The sequence below is a fragment of the Melanotaenia boesemani genome, chromosome 4 (assembly GCF_017639745.1).
Source record: "Melanotaenia boesemani isolate fMelBoe1 chromosome 4, fMelBoe1.pri, whole genome shotgun sequence".
NCBI classification, from domain to species: domain Eukaryota; kingdom Metazoa; phylum Chordata; class Actinopteri; order Atheriniformes; family Melanotaeniidae; genus Melanotaenia; species Melanotaenia boesemani.
The window spans coordinates 13,073,252-13,093,765 of NC_055685.1; the positions used below are offsets into that span (position 1 = coordinate 13,073,252).

The window sequence follows — 20,514 nt, forward strand, 5'->3', positions numbered from 1 at the left end:
TTGCGTGTTTTTGTTTCTCAACCTGAAGGAATGCATCTTTGTGTTCTGTGGCCGTGTGCGTGCAGATACCATAAACAGCTACTTTCACAGCCATGTCTCATTTGTCAAAGTCTGGCTCAAAGTGAATGAAGACAGAGCAGCCAGAACTCTGAAGTGTGAGTATGACTCCAATGAGTTAAGGTCACACTGTGGTGTGGTGATAATCCTTGCAGTCATAAACAGATGCTGGAAGGCCACAAACCACACAGTAAACACACTCATTCTGTCAAGCATGCATACTGCGCCACTACTTTGTGCATCCACACGATTACTCACACAAGCATAAGAGTCAAAAATACACACCCTAGCTGTGTACTTGTGTGGTACCACAGGCTTACAGATTCACCAAATATTACTCCACCAGCGTTGTTGCTGCTATATTACACATTTGTACAAATTACCTATCACAAGCTCACATCATAGTTATAACCTAAAGCCTTCCTGATATTGCAATAAACCAAAGAAACTCTCCAAAACTACTTCAAAATTACCCCTCTGTGTGCATATCTGGTTCATCACTTCATGCTTTTGGTTCACAGCTTGTGCATCTGAAGTGAGCCAAGATCCATTATCAGCCAAAGATTTACACTCTATAATCTGATCTGTAATTTTAAAGCAGATGAAAGATACCATCTTTGCCTCAAAACACAGCAATGCAGTCATTTTGTCTTATCACTTGACCAGTAAATTCCTTTGTTATCAGCCAAAAACCCAGCTGCATCGAAGAGTTCTTCCTCTAAACTTTGCTTGAACTAGTGTTTACTGGCAAATATGACAAATGTTGGCTGCAGCAGATGCTTGTAAAAGTCTATCTCCTATTACTTTAGTTTGTTTTCTTTTTGACACTGAAATGCGTTTGTGTCTTCACTGAGCAGATAATTTCAAGCTCTGCTGCTCAGTGAAGAAAAATGAGAAAAAAAAAAAAAAAAAAACTCATTGAAACTTTGCCATAAAACTACCGTGAGAACAGTGTTATCACTCACAGGATTTTAGAACTAATTATTCAGGATGAATTCTGGGATTTTCTTTGATGTGCACATCCGTTGTTGAATGGCTGTTACAATCATGTTTTGCTTCTGCTCATTGTCCTCATATCACAAGATGCTCTCCTGGTTTAATGCATCTTCATTTAAGGCATTTGTAATTCTTATTAACTGATACATCTGACTATGTGCAATCAGCTTAGCAAAGATTTTCACTGTCAAAGTTATCTTTAATAATATGATCACTCCATCAGAGGTGAATTATCTGAGACTTTATTTGACTTCTGTTCTCTGAAATCATTGTCTCACCCTCTGTAATTACTGATTTATTTTATCTTCATGTCTTTACTTATCTCATTCAGTCTCACTGACTTTAAATAGGTTAGGTGCTACAGACTAGTCAAATGTCAATGAAGGGTAAGAGATCAAGAACTCTTCTCTTTCCTATTTTGCACCCACAGGGTGAGAGTAAAGAATGCAAGACATTGCTACATAAACAGAACAACAGACCAGAGGGTCACATGGGTGAATAAGGAGCAAAAACACAGGGGAGGTTAAACAATGACTGACAGACATGAAGAGTGTGTTAGTGGGTTTGGGGGCTGCAAAATTCAAGATAAAACCAGTACTGACAGAGCAGCCTTGCATAAGGGAATGCGCATGCATGAGTGTATGCATACAAGTCCATGTTTTTGTGTACGTGCATGTGTGTGTTGCAACATGCCCATCTCTGCAACACCTCCTTCCCCAAGGCTGCTGGCCCACACCTGACCCCGCCTTGCCCAGCCCTGCAGGGGCTGTTGCAAAAAAGGATGGAGAAGGGGAACCGTTTTCTGCCCCTGTGGGGGGCAGTCACAGTGGATCCATCAGCCCAGCTTAAGGCCCTCTCCTTTGGGCAGTGGTGCCCAGCAGGCCCCCTCCTACCCCCAAGAGGCCGGAGGCCTTTGAAATGAGCCTTCAGACTCCAGAGATGTGTCTTTGTCTGGCAGCTGTGGGGAGGGGGCTTTGATGACTGACTCCATCTTAGTGTTTGTGAATATGCCACGCTAGAGAAGCTAAATTACAGCTGAACATGCTTGCGAACACAACAGGAAACAGACTAATTGTGTCAGAAAGATAGTCTAAGGTGTTTGTTGCCATTAGAGACAAGAGAAAGCATTTCCTTTGCTGTTTACTGACTGAGCAACACTTTATGTGCAGGCATGCGTTGATGCCTGTTTATATGGATGCATGAGAGAAGGCATTCACCAGCGTGTACCATCTCTTTGCATCATGGATAATAGCTGTCAAAGTTCACTGTTAACTTCAGACCATACGCAGTTAAATTCTGTCCTCTTTGTCTACAACCCTAAGCAGGAATTCCCAGAACTGCTTAGCTGGACAGAGCCCAGCATTGCTTGCATGAGAAACACTAACAGATTCCCTATAGTGGTCCGCAGAGCATCCCTTTCTGTCAACAAAGAGCCGCTATAGTGCAGCAGACAGCAGAGAAAAGCCAGGCATGATGGGACAGAGACAAGAGCAACTAAGATTTCATGTTATATCCTCTTCATCCCCATGGAACCTTAAGTATTTACCAAAAACATTGATCAAAAAGATAAACAGCCTCTTTGGATTTTGTACTATGTGTACTTTTTGTCTGCATATGTGTTCAGGTAGTTATGTGAGCATGTTTCCAGGTATTTTGTTTTTTGAAAATGTGCAAGTATGGAGAGGGGATTTTTGTGGGTCTTTAATTATAAGTTTGTTTTTTTTAAGCTTCCACACATTCTGTCATAGTCTGCTGCTTTTCAGTGTGTCATTGGCCACATAAAAACACACACACACATATGTATATTTTTGTAGTTAATGAGATAGATTGACTAAAAATACTGTATTCAAATCACCAGGAGCTGTAAATCATTTCTTCATGAAGTGTCCTGTTCACAAGGCCATGTTAGACCTTATTGAATGATGACATTCTGATTGTTCAAGACACTGGAAACACCAGTATCTACAACAAAAAGAAATTAAACCGTGCCAGATAAATTAGTTCAAACAAATGGGAATGGTAAACTCTTCACAAGTGAAAGCTTTATGGCAGGACTGTGTTATAATATATTGGTTTTAACTCAGCTTCTCAAGCAAAAAGCTGACAAATTTGCACCTGAATAGATCAAGTTCAGTTGACTGTTGCACAAAGGACATATCACCAGTCAGGAGGTTCACATACCCCCTTCTTTGTTATTCTTTTTTAAACACACAGACTAAAGGCTTAATTATGCTATAACAGCCTTTAGATGTTGACTGGCATTTATTTCAGGTTAGTGCCATAACATCATTCGTCTGTTCAATCTCAATACTTCTTCTCAGATTAAGATGTTATCCACAAGCAGATCAAGTTATATGATTATGAAGACAGACAAGTGACACGTGGAAGGAAATGTGAAGCGATACATCTACTGTTTTCATGTAAAACACAAGAGATCCCTGAGTGGAATGCTAGACATGAGATCAAGGCCTTTTTTTTGTTTGTTTGACTTCAGTCTATCGGTGTCATATGTTGGACAGTTGAATGAGGAGCATATCATTCATCTTCCACTCAAAAGTGCTTCGAGATAGCACTTTTTACTACTGGCTTATTTAGACGTTCAGCAACTAAGTCAAAGAATTTAAAGGAACTCACATTTATAAACAAGTCGATTAAGTGATAGATACATGTAGATGCAACACACTGAGTTGAATTTTTAAATGAGATTACATATCTCTCCTAGCACTTTTTCTGGCTTATAAGTGGCACACAAAGTTCTGCAATTTACTGAGCACATGGTGACATCCTTAATGCCTATCATGTGACATATTCCACTGTACAACTCGTCAAAAACCTTAAAGACCACATGCGGTAAATTGGACCTTTACATACATTTAATGGAGGAATATCTTTTGGAAGAACAATGTCTATAGCACAATGTTGCGATCCACAGATTGAGAATGTCTAACAAAGGGTTAAAGCAGCTTGTTGTGGTCCAATACTCTCGCACATATTGTACACTTGCTCATATTTGCATTTTATATAAAAATGTGTTTTCTTGCCATTTATGTGCATGCACTCGTTTCTTAAGTGATTACAGATAAAGTGGCTCCTGAGTCAACAGTTTCACTTACAGTCTCTCCAGCTCCTTCAGGTCCTGGAACGCTCCTCTTTCAATTGTGGTGATTTTGTTCTCCATTAATTGCCTGTGAGAGACACAAGAAACTGTGAGACTATGAGAACTGGACAGAGATACAAGGAAAGACAGAGGGAATGAGAGTGATAGAAACACACAGCATGAGCGTTAATGAATCCATGAAAAGCCAAAGAGAATGTGAGTTATGGCTGCACCAGGCCACAGATAAGAGAGAAAAGGAGAAGAGGGGAGGACAGAAGAGAGGCAAAGAGATTGACATTGGGAAGGAAGGGATGCAGAAGATAGAGCGTGAAAAGAAGACAAGCAGACTGGTAAAGATGGAAAGTTATAGAATGATGAAACAGCAAGAGAGAGAGAGAGAGAGAGAGAGAGAGAGAGAGAGAGAGAGAGAGAGAGAGAGAGGGAAGACAATCAGCCGCAGGTCGATAGAGCCTCAGAATTGACTTTAAAAGGAACCCGTCAGTTGGGCAGGGCCTCATCTATCATCCAATTTACTCTCTATCTAACCACATAGCTGTGACCACTCATTCACTTACACTAGCACACCTCCACTAGGATCACTGTGATGGTCAAGTCAAGCAGCAGCACACACATTTTGCATGTGTGTGTGTGTGTTATAAAATCACTGTCTCTGTTATACTACAATATAAGAAGTCCCATTTATCCCATACCAAGGAGCACAGCATCAAGACTGTGTGAGGGACTAACAATATAGTTACAAATATGTGCCATTTAAATAATTTTACAAATGGTTTGGACAATTTTGTATCACTGTGTGGTTATTTTCTAGCCTTTCTAGACTGTATAATTGTGATCAAAGCTTTCTGAGTTTTTAGAACAAGCTGACTTTGCTGGTTTTGAGCAAGTCAGCTTTTTCTTCTCTTCTCTTTCTTATCTTTTAGTGGACATCTATCTTTATTCCAGGTTGTTTCATGTCACATTTAGGTTGTTTTGCTTTACTTTTTGGCTGCTCAGACTCCTTTGTTTTACATCGTTTTTCATATTCTGTGTGTCATTGTACTTTTGTAACATTTAATGGTTTCTTAGATTTTTTTCATATCTGTGTTGGCATTAGCATTAACCCATCCATTCTTCCATTTTCTTATTATTATCTGTGACAAGGTTGCAGGGGATGCAGTCTAAATAGACATCCCCAGAACTCTCTCTTCTCAGCCACATTCTCCACGTCTTGTAGAGGAACACCAAGGCGTTTCCAATCAAGATGATAGAAGCTCTCCAGCAACTCCTGGGTCTGCCCCAAGGTCTCTTCATGATGGGACATGTAAGAAACACCTCCCCAGAGAGGCGTCTGGAAGTTATCCTAACCAGATGACTGCACCACCTCAGTTGGTTTCTTCGAATGTAGAAGACCAGCAACTCCACTCTGACCCTCTCCCTGGTGACTGAGCTCCTCTGGGGTGAGCCAAAACACCCTCTGGAGGAAGCTCATTTATGTCTTTTGCATTTGTGATCTCTTCTTTTAGTCACTACCAAAATCTCCTGCTCATAGGTGGGAATTAGAAAGTTTATCTCCTGGTATTTCATCAGCTTTGGCTTTTGGCTCAGCTCTTTCTCCATTAAGTCAAACTGATTCAGCATCACAGCACCCACTGCCTGTCAATCTCCTGCTTCGTTCCACAAGATACCAAGATGCTTAAACTCCCACACTAAGGGCAGCAGCTTATTACTAACTTGAAGTGGGAAATCCAACATTTTGACATTTTTTTTAACAAAACTTGAACAAATTTTGAATAAAAGGAGACCTTTTTTCTCTTTTCGGCTTTGTGCTGTTTTGTATCTTAAGGTTTTATTACTATTATTATTACTATGGTCTTTTTAAACCTTGTCATTTGTGTTACATGTCAGTTCTTTGCATCTCTTCATTAATTTACACCTCTTTATTTGGAACACTTCACAACGACAACATATTTGAAAAGGTCAAATTTTAAGGAATTTTTGCATAAAACTGAAACCTAATTGAAACTGGAATGGTTGAGATCGTGTGCCATGCAAGCAGGTGAACGTGGAGACGGGAAACAACCCCCCCCCCTACACACACACACACACACACTTAATTAAGGATATAATCTCTGGAGGAATTCCAACAATGTGTATTACTTGTCATTCATTTTTAGACGCTGAATAGCACACACACACACACACACAAACATGCTGGAGAGAGAGAGAGAGAGAGAGAGAGTGGGAGCGAGGGAGAGCGCAGGCTGTCCCAGCAATATAGGCGCAGGAGAACTGTTTACCAAATTTTCAGGTAAGAAACCTGTTCATACTTGACTCTTTCCTTTCCTTTCCTTTTCTTTCCTTTCACTCTTTTCTACCTTCCAGCAGCTGCATTCCTCCCTCTGCGGTTAGCCTACACCTAATGACCGCTATCTCTTTCCCTTCTTGCCCTCCATCATTTCCTCGCCAGCACGTTAATCACTCCAACACATGGACCCCGGGGCCCAGTGGTTAAAATAAGCCCCGCCTGACACTTCCACTGGCAGATTAACACGACAGCATTAACAGGTGCCACACTGCTATTCTTTGTAGACTCACACACACACACACACACACACACACACACACACACACACACACACACACACACACACACACACACACACACACACACACACACAGTGGCTGAGTGGAACCAACATTTCCCAACCCTGGGTGCAGTGCTGCATGCGGCAGCTCTGGGACTGCACGATGCCGAACATGATCAGAAACAGTTAAAGCTTTCTCTTTTAGGTATTTTGGGACAGAAGTTAGATGGAAATGCACGAGGCTGTTGTTGCAAAGGTGTGCTTGAGAATATTATTTTCCATATTGCAACTGCGAAGAGAGAGAGAGAGAGAGAGAGAGAGAGAGAGAGAGAGAGTAGCCACTTACAACACTCGCAGGTGCTTCAGTCCTGCAAAATCCGCCTTGGTGATTTTAGTGAGATTGTTCGCATTCAAATCCCTACAGAAGAGTGGTTAAAGAAGAATATGTTAGAAAATGACAAAAAAAAAAGGGAAACTAACAAAAAATGTAAAAGAAAGGACAATGTGCAAACACTGAGGAAGGCTTTGTTTTAATTGAGCTGAGTCCAATACGGATTTGTCATTTGAGCGTCAGAGAAACTGAGAGCAGCTGAGGCTGGGCTGTTGCACTGTTCTGGGCAAACGTTAGTTTCATCATGGGGTCTTTGTCTGATAAAACACGGTTTGTTTAACTCAAACCCCACTTGTCCAAATCCGTTTTTGATTAACTTGCTGGTCTCCAGACAAACCGATGTGGTCGACGGAGGCTGTGGTAACGCAACAGTGCGAAACCACCAGCACGACCACAGCAGCGCCCAACTTCTGATCCCAGATCAGCAGTGACTTGTCCTCACATTAAACACAATCTAGTAACTACTGTATCCTCATAATTTACATGATTTTTTTAAGATATCAGATGTATTTTGGGGCGTCTACGCAGACTGAGTAGCCTTGAGGTTTGTTTAAAATATGTGAAGCTCTGTATTTAAATGAAGTTGCCAAAGTATTTCACTCTACTTAAAAAACAAATTTGTAATCGAAGCATTTTGTACTAGAATAACGTCCTAAATACTAAAACCAACATAATTTTAGTTACTCTACATCAGTGGGTGTGATGACAAAGTCACCAAACTCGTCAAATGTATGGCAGGAGCTTGGAATGATTTATTCTAAAACATTATTTAGACTACTAAATTTAACACTTTTTTTCTATGTGATCAAACAAATGGGAAATATTAAAAGTCCAATTCTCCGTACTTACAGTCTCTCCGCGTTTCGGGGTATGTTCCTGGGCACGCTGCGGAGTCCCTGCCCATGACAATCCACTGTGGTCCCTGTACAAGAACACTGGGCCGGACAGGGCTGGCCGTTCGCTCCGCTGGACAGGACCAAGAGCATTACCGTCACCAGCAGCCGCGACACAGCTGCCGAGGAGCCGCCAGGGCCAACGGGGCACAAAGCTTCTACCATCACTGCGGCAAGTGGGGGGCCCAATATGAGACCCACAAAAAAAAAAAAAAAAAAAAAAAAAATTAATAAATAAAAAAAATAACGCCTCGGAATTCCCGAGGGGGCTCACCAAACTCTGCACGCAATGGGATGCTGTTCTCCTTTTCGTCGTCCTCCCTTTGCAGATGCGTGTTTTTTTAAACACACGTTGTCAGTTTACATTTGGGTCTTCTTAGAGGGGTGAAGTATGTGGCAAGAGTTTAGTCCCACTGAACTGGAGGTCGACGATACAGTGGACCGGCAGGGTGGCTGCGCTACAGCGGCGCAAACTTCCACATGTCCCCGGCATGCGGTGACCAGATCCTCCCGATGTATGCTCTGTGTCTGCGTGCAATGTGTGTGCGCCTGGATCCAAGCTCGTGAATTACCTTGATCCTTTAACTGATCCAAAGAAAACCCTCTCAAGCAAACACACTTTGTGTATATTCACACACTCCAGGTAAGGCGGTCTTGGTTATTAATTCACAACAAGCGTCCGGCGCGGAAGCAGCTTGGACCTCTCCCCCCCACCAAAAAAAACAAAACAAAACAATAACAAAAAACAACAACAAAACTCACAAGAGATCGCCGTGGCAGAGATATATTGATTCCGATAGTATAGGCTATCAGTTGGCAGCCGTTGACATGGGTGTAGTCAACATGAGTGGCAAAAAACCCGTGAGACACCAGCGCGCAATACTATAATCCAACTCGGCGTGGTGCGTCAAAGCGCTGCTCTCGAGTGTGTGAGAGGGAGAGAGGCAGACGGGAGCGGGCACGTCTGCTACTGCGTCTGTTTAGGCAACACACTCTCTCTCTTTCTCTCTCCCATTCTACCTTTCACATGCGCGCGTGCACACACACACATACACGGACACAGCCTACACGCATTGCGTATTCCCTAAAGGTAAAAGCAGGTTTCCAACCGGCTGTCCGTTAAAGAGCAACAGTTTGACCTCAGAAGGGGACTGTTCTTCTCTCCGCAGTGTCCCGGTCACCTGATGCCCTGTTCAGCTGGAAGACCACAGAGCTTTTTACTGAATGTGGACAAGGCAGGAAACAAAACAAAACTTTAGAACCCTGAATTTTCCCTGCTGAATCAAAGATTAAGTTGTTGTTGAACCATGGAAACCGAATTGTCTTTGGTAATTTACTACCAGGCAAAAGTTTGGACACACAACACTGTGTCCAAACCTTTGACTGATAGCCTACTGTAAACCACAGCAACGTTCAGTTTAAATGAATAAATAACACAGATTATACAAAGCTTCTAAGATAAGATATAAATTGTGAAACTGAATAGATCCCCGAGGTCTATACAGATTAACTTCATTAAGAAGCTACACAAAAGCCCTGAGCTCCCCCATTTCTTTATTGCAAAGAAAACGGGAAATATATGCCGTGATTTACTAACATAAATGTAGTAGCCTACACTAGTAACAGAGTTTATAGACATCTAAAACATATTTTTATTTAAAAAAGTCCATATTTGGTCCATGTGATTACTTTTAGTTTTAATGGAAACTCGAACCCTTTTTAGCTTTAGTTATGGTTTCTTGTAATGTCTTTAGTCTTCAAAAATAGTTCTCCAGGCTTCTTGAAGGACATTTCAAAGGTCCCGTTTGAATGTTTGCTGCTTTTTGTTCTGTTCTCTATCAAGATGATCCCACACTGCTTAAGTAATTTTGAGGCCTAGGCTCTGCAGGGGATTCAGCACTCTGTTGGATCTATTTTCACAGATTTTTCAGTCCAGTTCTTGTGTCATTCAGCACATCTCAGCATTTGTTCCTTGTTTTCCTGATGAGGCTTTGGTCAACAGTATGGATCAACTGAAGGTCCAGATGCATCCTCCAGGACCTGTGTCAGACCCTGGATTTTTCCCTCTTCCTTATCATTTTAAGATACTGTTTTTGTTCTGCTTTGTATTTTTGAGAATACAACTTCTTCTCCTGTCATTCACTTGTTCAATTTCATCAAAATTGTAAGAACACACTGCACACCATGCTGAAATATGCAAAGCATCCAACCAGTAGATATTTGGGAATCAACTTCTTGGTGCAAAAACATTATTTCATGCTTGTCAAACTGTGTTATCTTTTGGCATTTTCATAGATGCAACTCTGGGAAAAGGGAGGGAAATGATCTGCCTTTGCAGCTTGTCTCAAACTGAAGATACAATTTAAAGTAGTTTCTGGCCAGTTTGCTGAGTTTTGTGTAGGCACCACAGTTCACCCCCATGAATTAGGTGTCTTTTTATGCTTACATGATTCATAGGGCAATGTTAAGTAGCTTAAATACACAAAAAGACACATTCCTCTTAAAATGAATTTCTGGGGAACCAAGACCACTTTAAAAGATAACAAGAAAGTCTGTCTTCTTGGAAGCAAAAATATGAAATAAGGGTGACTCAAAGATTTTTCCACAGTATTGTATCAGTCTTTCAAATTCTGTCTTACTGCTACTGTATATAGATGAAGGTCAACTAATTTTAAATGAAAGAAAAGTAGCAATAAATAGCATGTATTCATACTTTGAGTAAGAAAAGTAAGACTTTTAAATGGCTGTTTTGCCTGAATGTGCCTTTATATGGATACAAATAATGAAATAAAACAGCTCTACTTTGCTCATTGGCTGCAGAAATGTGCAAATAAGAGGACTGTTTCTCAGGATGAAATAGTGCTTGTGGTAAAACCAATGGATATTCTTATAATTATCTGACCTTTTTTTTAAATACTGATCATCAGTATAGTGTTGACAGAAAGAATTTTGACACTTTCAAGTTTTCCAAATTTTATCAACAGTAATTTTAAAATGGATATTTTTTTTCTAGTTGGTCTATTCAAAATACACAGTAACAGCTTGTTGACAGATTTCTTTTACTTCTGACACTTTGTTACACACTCACACTCATACACACTCATACTCAACACTCATATTTGAGATCTGGTCCACCCATATTTTGTAAGTGGTCCTTATTGTTTCTGAAACTTGACTTCAGTCAAAATGTGTCTATTTTAGTTCATTAGATGAATATACATGCCTGTGAAGCCTAAAAAATGTGACAGATGTTTGTGTCAAAGTGAAGTCAAAACCGAAACAACTGCCTACAAAAGTCAGGAAAAGGATTCTGTTAAGACACAAAAGGTTGTGATTTTTCCAACATCTAAAATGGATGAAAGCACAGCAGCCTCCATCATTCCATCCCACTACGTCTGTCTGCCCATGCAAACCTAGTACTCAGTCATACAGGTCACCAACAAGCTAAAAGTCACTATAAACAGGATCCAAAGTTCTCTCTCTTGCAGTGAATTGCAAATCTATAGATTTTATTTTTCCTTAATTAAATAATTAAATAAAGACAGGATTTTAACAAAAGTCTTAGCAAAAGTGGCAGAAGCACAGCAGGGGAAATGTGAAGGAGGTGGGGGTAGAGGGAGTTGGGGAAAGGTTGAGAGGGTCTTTGACTGTGGTGTGTCATAGCTACACTGAAGGAAGAGTATCGAATCAAAAGAAGGGGGAGGGGGACCCCTGTCTACTACATCGAGGCTTCAGGACACGTCGTGTGTTTGGACACAACCAAATCTGACCTTCCTGGTCCTTACGTCTGTAAGCACAGAGATGGGTGGTCTCACTCATCCTTTGAATAAAGAAAAGGATATTAATGGTGATGTTCGATTAATCACAATGTCACTTTGTTACTAAAAATATCTTAAAGGTCCCATATTATACACTTTATTCCCAATCTGAGACCATTCATTAATATCTAAATGAAATATTTCCGCCATGGTATGGACAAATCGACCCTCAGTTTGAGTGCAGCGGCTTCTCTTCACCTCCCTCTTTTAGCAGCTTCAGAAATGTGCCGTTTATGGTGGGCGGAACCCTGGTGGAGCAGCTCAGCTGTTGGCTCCGCCCATCGCATCGCCCGTCATGAGGTGATTGACAGGTTAATATATTTTCAAGCTATCAGACTAATAAGGCCGAAACGATAAAATAACTGCCAGCTCTTACCTCTCCAGCTGTGTCACGGACAGTTGGTATTGAACCTGGCTTCAGCTTCAAACGGTTGGCGAAGCCTGCTTTCCATGCCCCCATGTTGTGGAAACAGTCCTCTTTGAAATGCTGGCCACAGACATGCAAAACCTTTGGAAGTTTTCCGGGTACATTTCCTCCAAAAATAAAATTAATCCACTCAGTCCTCGTGGGTTCAGTGGATGGAAGTAAAAAAACGTTTTCGTGTTCATTTATGCAGCCACAAACAGAACAGTGCTTCTGTCGCTTAGCCATGTCCGCTAACGAGGGTTGCCGAAGAGGGAAAAACACTGGGTGATTTTTAGAGGGCGGGCTTTGAGAGCCGGTAGACGGGTCCATCGCTCTGTGGGGAGTGGTTATTGTCCCTTATGACGTCATAACGTACACGCTTTCAAACAAGCTCATTTCAGCGCTTACTTCCCTAGAGGTGGAGCAGGGGGGAGAGAGAGCGCCTGAAAGAGTTTCACACTTACGGGTCTCCTACACATGCGGGGGGACCAGTATGACTGTTCCAAAACCATTAAAAAGTGAATTTTGCATAATATGGGACCTTTAAGTTGCCTTTTGACCAACAGCATCTGAACTAAAATGGCCCCAGACTGTTTTCTAAGAGGATTAAAAATAACTTCAGCCATGGATCTGTTGCTTTACTATTGAAATCTGAGGCCCAGGGAAAAATTAAGCAAGTCAGGCCCACCACTCCAGCCCATCTATGGTCACTGCAGTCTCAACACTGCCACGGTGAGCCTACAGGCATTATAACCATGAAGTCCTCTGTGATTGTTTTAACTCAAAAATATCCACTTGGCACAATTTTACAGGGTTTGGGGTGTTTTCATTTGTGCCTGAACAAAGCTGCTGAGAAAATATTTAACTATTTGCACTATGTATATATCCATTTATATCCTTATTATTATATTATAACTACCATTAGATGGGCAGTCTTATTATTAGTTGGCCCTATTAACAAAATTTTTAGATGTTCAGTGAAATACAACAACATGTATTGAGTGGACTGGTTATAAAAATCTGTACAGACTCTTATAGTTCTCAGTTGTGCCTTTTGATGACTTTGAAACAACATTACATAACTTTACGAACTTAAAACTCTGTTTCTGTGTAGTTTTGAAGACACATTGACAATCATTATGCTCATTCCTTGGAGCCGTCACTTCCTTGCAACATCATAAGGCTGAGAAACCAATCTTTCTTTTTTTTCCTGCCCACAGCATCAACTGTATTGGGCTTCATGCCACCTCCACAAACTGGATATCAACGCATTGGCAGTTTTGAAAGCACAGAATGGCTTATTCTGCAAAGAAAGGCAACATGATATTATCGGAGGACGCATGGGAAAGAAAGAGATTAAAGTGTCAGATAACACAAGAGTCAACATTGCACTAAATTTTGCTGGCTGGAGAGAGCTCAGAGAAGAGACAGGGTGCAACATGGATGCTGAATTAGTCTTTGTTAAGAGGTGAATAATTGTGAAAATCTGTCCAAGTTTAATAGTGCAGCATTAAGATCTTCAGACCCAGGTTATTAATGCTGACAGTACAATACTAAAAAACTAACACTGCTACAGATTTAGTCTTCCATTAGTTTAAACACTCAGATATTGATATTGTACATTTAATGAACAAACCATTGATGCTTCTCTCATCTGCCCTTTTGAGCTGTTATATCTAAAAGTGAGCATCAGAAAAAGATTTCATATATATATATATATGTATATATATATACATATATATATATATTTTTTTTAATCTGAATGATGTGCCTCAATTATCACAGGTAAAGCTGTATTTCTATTTGTTTTGTTGTGTGAAGTTACATGTGCTTTCAGGGGTTGCTCCATACATTATGTCTTAAGTCTTAATGCCGTATATTACAATAAAATATGGTATGATGCAACAATAGGCTAACTGTTGCACTTCCAGTTTTTTTTACTTAGGAAATGAGAAGCTCAAATGAATGCTAATTAAGCATTATATAAGCTGCAGGTAATGGATAATGATATAGCTTTACATGCCTTCAAAGTAATCCTGTTTCTGAAGTGGTGAAAAGTCAGTGCTATTCTTATGATATGAAAATGTCATGAACTCATCAAGAACAAAGATCTATTATTCTCTGAAGTGGGACAGTTAGATGGCACTTGCATTGTCAATGAAGACAGGTGCAACTTGACAAACTTGATTTACATTTCTCAGAAGAGGAGCTTGGAGACCTTCAGCCACACTGTTCCATTTTTAGTGTATTTACACACACTGCACCACTCAGAGACACAGTGTTGATGCTTTGACACATAACACATGTGAGCATTAAGACTACAAAGATTAATTGTTGTAACCATGACTACAAAGGACTGCAAGTGGCTTCACTGCTTAGGGCTTGTTGACTAATATTAATGCACAAACGATGAATGAAGGGGGGTTTGATTTTACATGGCATGTCATTAAATGGCCCAAAGGAAAAGTTATGCTGACATGCAATAAATGGACATAGAATAAGAATTTTATCTAAAGACTCTCTGAGAAAGATCAATTTTTCACACAGCTGTGTAAATTGTTAACGGGTGAAATGGAGGAAAGCATCAGTTTCTTAAAACTCATTCTGAAAAGTCCACTTCAAGCAGCTAGACTGGCTAGAAGGTCTACAGAGCTGTTAATGAGAAGTGAATCTGTCTGTCGGCTGTGATGTTGGTACTGCTCAATCTAGCCTGTTGATTTAGAAGCCGTTTGTGTTATCTTTGGTTAACGGCCATGCAGTAAAGTTAAAGGTGTGGGGGAAGTGTGTATATGTGTGCATGTGCATTTGCAGGGGTCACTTAAACCACCTGGCCTCCGGACAGCTACCACTATATATGTGTATATGAGACACATGCTGCTTAAAGTGTGTTTCTATTGTACACACATGCACAAATACATTGGCATACATTTTGATAATATTAATTTATGCACAGCAACATAGACTAAATTTCAAATAGTTTATCACATCCATGTATTAATTAACTAAATCAATCAAATCAATAATAGATGTTTCTTCACTCAGATCCTTGTAATGTCTGTGTGTGTGTGTGTGTGTTGCCCTAATCACATCATTAAAAGCCAATGATGTTTGTGTTTAGATTGGCACTGTCAACAGAGTGGATGGTTGCACAGCTGCAGTGAAACACACAAACTGGCACACAATGAGTGGGATGAACACATACCACCACACCAAAACATACAAACAGACACATTATAAAAAACAAAACTTCCTCTTGTCTTGAATTCCTTTCACTCCCAGCTGGCAGTTTCGTTCTGAAGCAATCCTTCCACGGAGTGTATTGAAACGGCGTTGAGGCCCAGAGGTGTGGAAGTGGTTAGTTACCTTTGTTGTGATGGGACTGAGAGGTTGTTGGGTGTCTCACACACCCTGCTGATGAGGCCTGAGGAGATGCTGAGGAGATGAATAGGATCTCATGAATTGACTGGTATGTTGGAAATTTCTCCTTTCTTTTGCCAGTGGAGAAAGGTGTGTCTGGTTTCACATGTCAAGTGTGTGTGTGTGTGTGTATGTGTTAGCTGTTGTTTATGTAAGTGGAAAATAATTCTCATTTGCTTACACTAGAATGATGTCTAGACAGGTGGGGTAAAAGTGCTCATTATTTGTGGTTTAACATATGCAAATGCCATACCATGCCACAACTTCAATGCATCATACAGTTCAGTTCAACTTGACTCAACTTGACTGTACGTCTTCTCTTTTGGTAGTGGTCAGAGAAAATCATCACTTGAGATGTGCGATGTGGGAAATCAGCTGGGTCTTTGTGAAGTAGCCAAGCAACCAGCAATAACAACAACAGTCACAGCTGCTTTTCTCTTTATTTGGCCCAGTTTTAAAACCATGCCATTATCAGTCATACCTCTGTTTGATGAAAGTTTTACAGGGAAACCTTACCAGAATTAGTTGTAGCCTAAACCCAACTAAATAGTGACCTTAAGAGCAATTCAAACTAAAAGTCTTTGTCTTGGGATTGAACTCCAACCTGGCTTTCTATGCCTATGAGAACCTTATTACTTGCTTAAAGGTTAACCCTCCAGAGAATTTTTGTTGTGACTGCTGTCATTGTCTCATATTTGTAAATGTGATTTCCAATTAACACATGTAGTCATAATGGTGAAATCTGTTGCATCCCTATAAAAACACAATTATGAACTACAGCTATGAAATCAGTTGAATTTGGATTGGTTTAGTGAGTCGGTCTAAGACTGAGACATGGGCAAGCAGTTTCAAGCCATTTTTTATTAGCTCCTCACTCTTTAATCTGCAGCTATGTCTTGCATATCTTACTGTATGGTTTTCTCAAAAATCTTAAATACATCTTGAACCATCTTCCATACACTGTGGCAGTTTATGAGGATTAAACACATTCAAAATTTCTACAATAGATTTTGAAATGTTTTCCGAAGTACATGCACCTTCTAACAGGTTATTTGCAATCATGTCGGATGGCAGGGTGTTATGATTAATCAAAAAGATGATAACTGAAGGTGCTGTAGGGTGACTGAGAGTGACTATGTGCAACATATTATTTCAATGTCAACAGTAGTGCATGCTTTTTTGACAGACTCATCAGAAACCTTCACGTTGTCGCTCCACTTTTACTTACAAAAAGTTAGTAAAGTGACAGGATTGTTGATTATGTAAAGTTATGAAAACTTTTGGATGTTTTCCCTTGTAGTGAAAAGATGTTGTCTGACCACCTGAAGAGCTCTCTATGAAAAGCATATTTACAACTTACACACACCATACATTCACTTTCGTTCTGCATGCATAATAATGAATCAGGATTTTGATTTTAGTCATGACTGGAACATATTTGTCACAAATCAACCTGATTAGCTAAGAAAAATCAGGTCAAGACTGAAAGCATGTTTGCATGCTTCAATAAAAAAAACTGTCAAATAAACAGTGAGGTTAAACTTCATTCTCTACAGCAGGTTTGTCTGAGCACATGTGTATGTAACAATGACAGAAACAAGGATCCAACCAGACATGACAGCCTTGCATATTTTGCCTTGTGGTACAACAACAAAGTCTAGGCCATTCTAATCCTTTTACACAATTATCTCTCAGTGTTTGTGTGTTTAAGCTCCTCCGACTGCGGCTTCTCCACAGACATGAACCAAAACAGCTCAACTGCCATTATCCTACAATAGCTTGTAAGTACAAAGTAAACATGTGTGTGAAACTAATTGTGCATAGTGCAGAGCTGGCTTGTTGTGGAAAATTGTTGTGACAACAGATTAAACATCTGTCTGAACCCATTGCTGAACCCAAATTGAGATTTCGAGGGAAATAGAATTTATCCCATATATCCCCTGTCTCGCCAAACTGGGGACAATTGTAGTCTAAGTGACAGTTAGCAGGTAGAAGAAGACAGAGTCAATTATGACTAAAGAACAAAGAAGATTAGGGCTCTCCTGTCTTTTCTTCTTTATTTCACTGAACTGAAAAAGGACTGAAAAAAATGAAGATTAATTCTTTTCATTAACTCTCTCTCTTTCCCTTCATTGCTTTGGCAGCATGCTGAATCAGAGAACAAGCCACATGGAGTTAATAACAAGTGCCATAAAACACTGGTTTTTGACACACTCTCATTTTCACATAGGCAAAAATACACACACACAAGCACTTTTTGTGCTGGAGATACGTCATCTGTTTATCACACTACATAATCTAGGAATGTGTCAAAGGATTTGTTCTTGCATTTTTTTTTACTGCCAAAAAATAAAAGAACTAAGAAACTCTAAAACACAGAGAGCTCAATACAGTTTATCACAAAGACAAAGAAATAAGGTTCCAGCTTGATCCAAGTGTACAGAGGAGTACTACAGCAAGAGAAGTGAGTGAATGAGTTATAGCTGCCTGTAACCTGTGTTAAAGAAATAGCTCTTAAATACTGACACAGTATATAATTCGCTGCAGGAATCTTGTTGCAGATGGGGCTTTATGGAACAGGACTGTTTTCTGTTAGATGTGAAGAATGATTCGTGGAGTCCTGCAACCTGTAAAAGCAAAGCATGAGAAGGAGTATATCATTTGAGGCTTGGATCACTTTTGAAAGTGCAGCTTTCAAACAGTAATTAGAGAGTTTTTATGGATGTGTTTCATTGTTACGTTGCTCAGGTCAGTTTTTGAGGTTGGAGTGAAAATGGGTGCCTTTTAGTGCTGAGTAGCAACTATGGAGAGCCCCTGGAACAGACAAGAAAAAAGTTTAAAGGAGGTGTGACAGAAAAAGGTTTGAGAAAAAAACACAAAAACGAAAATGCGAGTTTTGAAAAAAAGGACAAGATCAGGGAGGAAAGGGAGGGAAAGAAAAATAAGAGAGTGGAGGCGAGAGAATGGGAGGGAGGTGTGCAGAAAGAAGAGTGTGGGAAAAATCAATATGCTCTTTGGAGCAACTGGAAGAGACAATCAGTCCTGTCTGACCCTCGTCTCGCCTTGGTGTCAGTGCATGTGTGTCAGTGCATGTGCGTATGTGTGTCTTTGTGCAAAAATCTAATTCAGAAATATCTGTGCGTGTTTGTAAGCAACATGCTTGCACATTGCCTTTTGATTTTGTGTAGATTCATGTGCACATGTGTGCAGCTGGGCGTGTGCAGCTGTGGTCACATGAATGTGTGTGTTGTCTCCTCTTATATTTGCTATCCTCAGCACAAATATTTTTTATTAGCATGACTGCTGAGGACAGGAGAAAGATGATGCCAAGGAAGCTAATGGGATAAAACTTCATTACTTTCCCTCGATCAACTTTATGAGAGTTCGGATCGAAAAAAAGACTCAGAGCAAAGTTGAAATAGGATGCGGCTGTCACAACAGCAAATGGACACTAGCGGTTTTAACTGGCAGCACAGGAGTTGATTTCTGCTTATGGTCACTTGCAGTCACTTTCACCTCTCACGCCGTCTGCGTTATTACAATCCATGGGGTCACATTCAAACACATGCCAAAGGCTATGGGCCAGATTTTCTCAGACTGTTCCTGACTACATTTTGTGAAATGGCCTTGCTTAGATAGCTATTATTGTCAATATAAAAAGCCCCTTTCCTTTCCCTCCTTCTCTTCTTGTATATGTATGTGTGGGTGAATGGTTAGTATTTCTGCAAGCCTCAAGGCAAGTGGCTTTCACAGGCCATCCACTCGACGTTTGGGGTTTGTATAGCTGGCTCAACCGGCCATTGTCCTAGTCGCTCTCCTGAATTCAGTTTCTCCATCTGCCCCCAGGGGCCTCTTAAACTGTCAGGGGGTGCGGGTGTAGATGGATAGATGAAAGAGTGGACTGGAAGAATGCAATCCTCAGAGAGGAAGAAGTTTACCAGTCACGATATCTACTTTTCTCAGTGTCTCTATCAGTCCTCGGCCACTGTCATCTAATCATTTCTGTCATCTATCTTTCCCTCTGCTCTCTGCCTTGCTCAGTCTGTCTGCTGTGCAGTTGTAGGGGGTTAATTGAGGTCCGAGCAGCAGGGGGCTATTATGACACCTTTCTAAGGAGGACACATACATAGACCCACAATACACACATTATAAATCAATGATAAATAATACATTTGTGTTATATGTAGGACTTCTCATTTTCAGTGAGATGCTATGCAGCTGCATTGGTAGTCTGTTGTGCATTGTGTGTGTGTGTGTTTGTTGGAGCAGTGATGTCAGATTTAATGATGGTTTCCACCCTTTTTTGCAAATGGTGGAAGCATCAAATCAGAAACCTACTGAATAAATCACAAGTTTAATTCAACAAGTTAGCGTGGCGTATCTAAGCAGCGCACACACAAAACAGAATGGATTGACACCTGTGTGTGTCTGTGTGCGTGCAACTGTACAGTGCACACTCCCTCTGCATGCTCTGTAAGTAGCAGATGGTACACTGGTGGTCTGTTGCCAAATTCGCTGTGTGATCATGTAAATAATCACATGCAAAGTCACAATAAGACAACACCAACGCCCCTGCAAATACACCAAGCCGTAAACAAACATGAGTGTGCATTATAACACTCACATGCACCTGTGGTGAGATAAGCAGGTTAGCATGAAGATTGTCTCTTGTTTTCCTTTGACTTCTCTGTTTTGATCTTTTTAAATTCTCATTAAGTTTTTAATGTAAAACAGTGGCTGTGCTGCTTTATGTGTGTGTGTGTGTGTGTGCAACAGTTGAGATGTTGATTGAAGCTGAAGTTTAACAGTGGGAAGCTTTACATCAAAGACTGACATTCACCTTTCATATCCTCC

At 40.5% G+C, this 20,514-nt stretch overlaps 1 protein-coding gene across 4 annotated transcripts in view; it reads right to left on the reverse strand.

The window, feature by feature from the left end:
• The window catches only part of slit2 (slit homolog 2 (Drosophila)), a 110,075-nt gene extending 101,130 nt beyond the window's left edge, over positions 1 to 8,945 (reverse strand). For 3 of the 4 annotated variants that reach the window (XM_041983453.1, XM_041983452.1, XM_041983451.1), the window contains exons 1-3: positions 7,976 to 8,943; positions 7,082 to 7,153; positions 4,167 to 4,238 (exon numbers count right to left, since the gene is read on the reverse strand). In XM_041983453.1, the coding sequence (XP_041839387.1) occupies positions 4,167 to 4,238; positions 7,082 to 7,153; positions 7,976 to 8,184 (353 nt within the window). In that variant the 5' untranslated portion in view covers positions 8,185 to 8,943. Of the gene's footprint in view, positions 1 to 4,166; positions 4,239 to 7,081; positions 7,154 to 7,975 lie in introns of all 4 variants that reach the window. The other variant, XM_041983454.1, reaches the window with a different exon arrangement.
• Between the last annotated feature and the right edge of the window lie 11,569 nt (positions 8,946 to 20,514).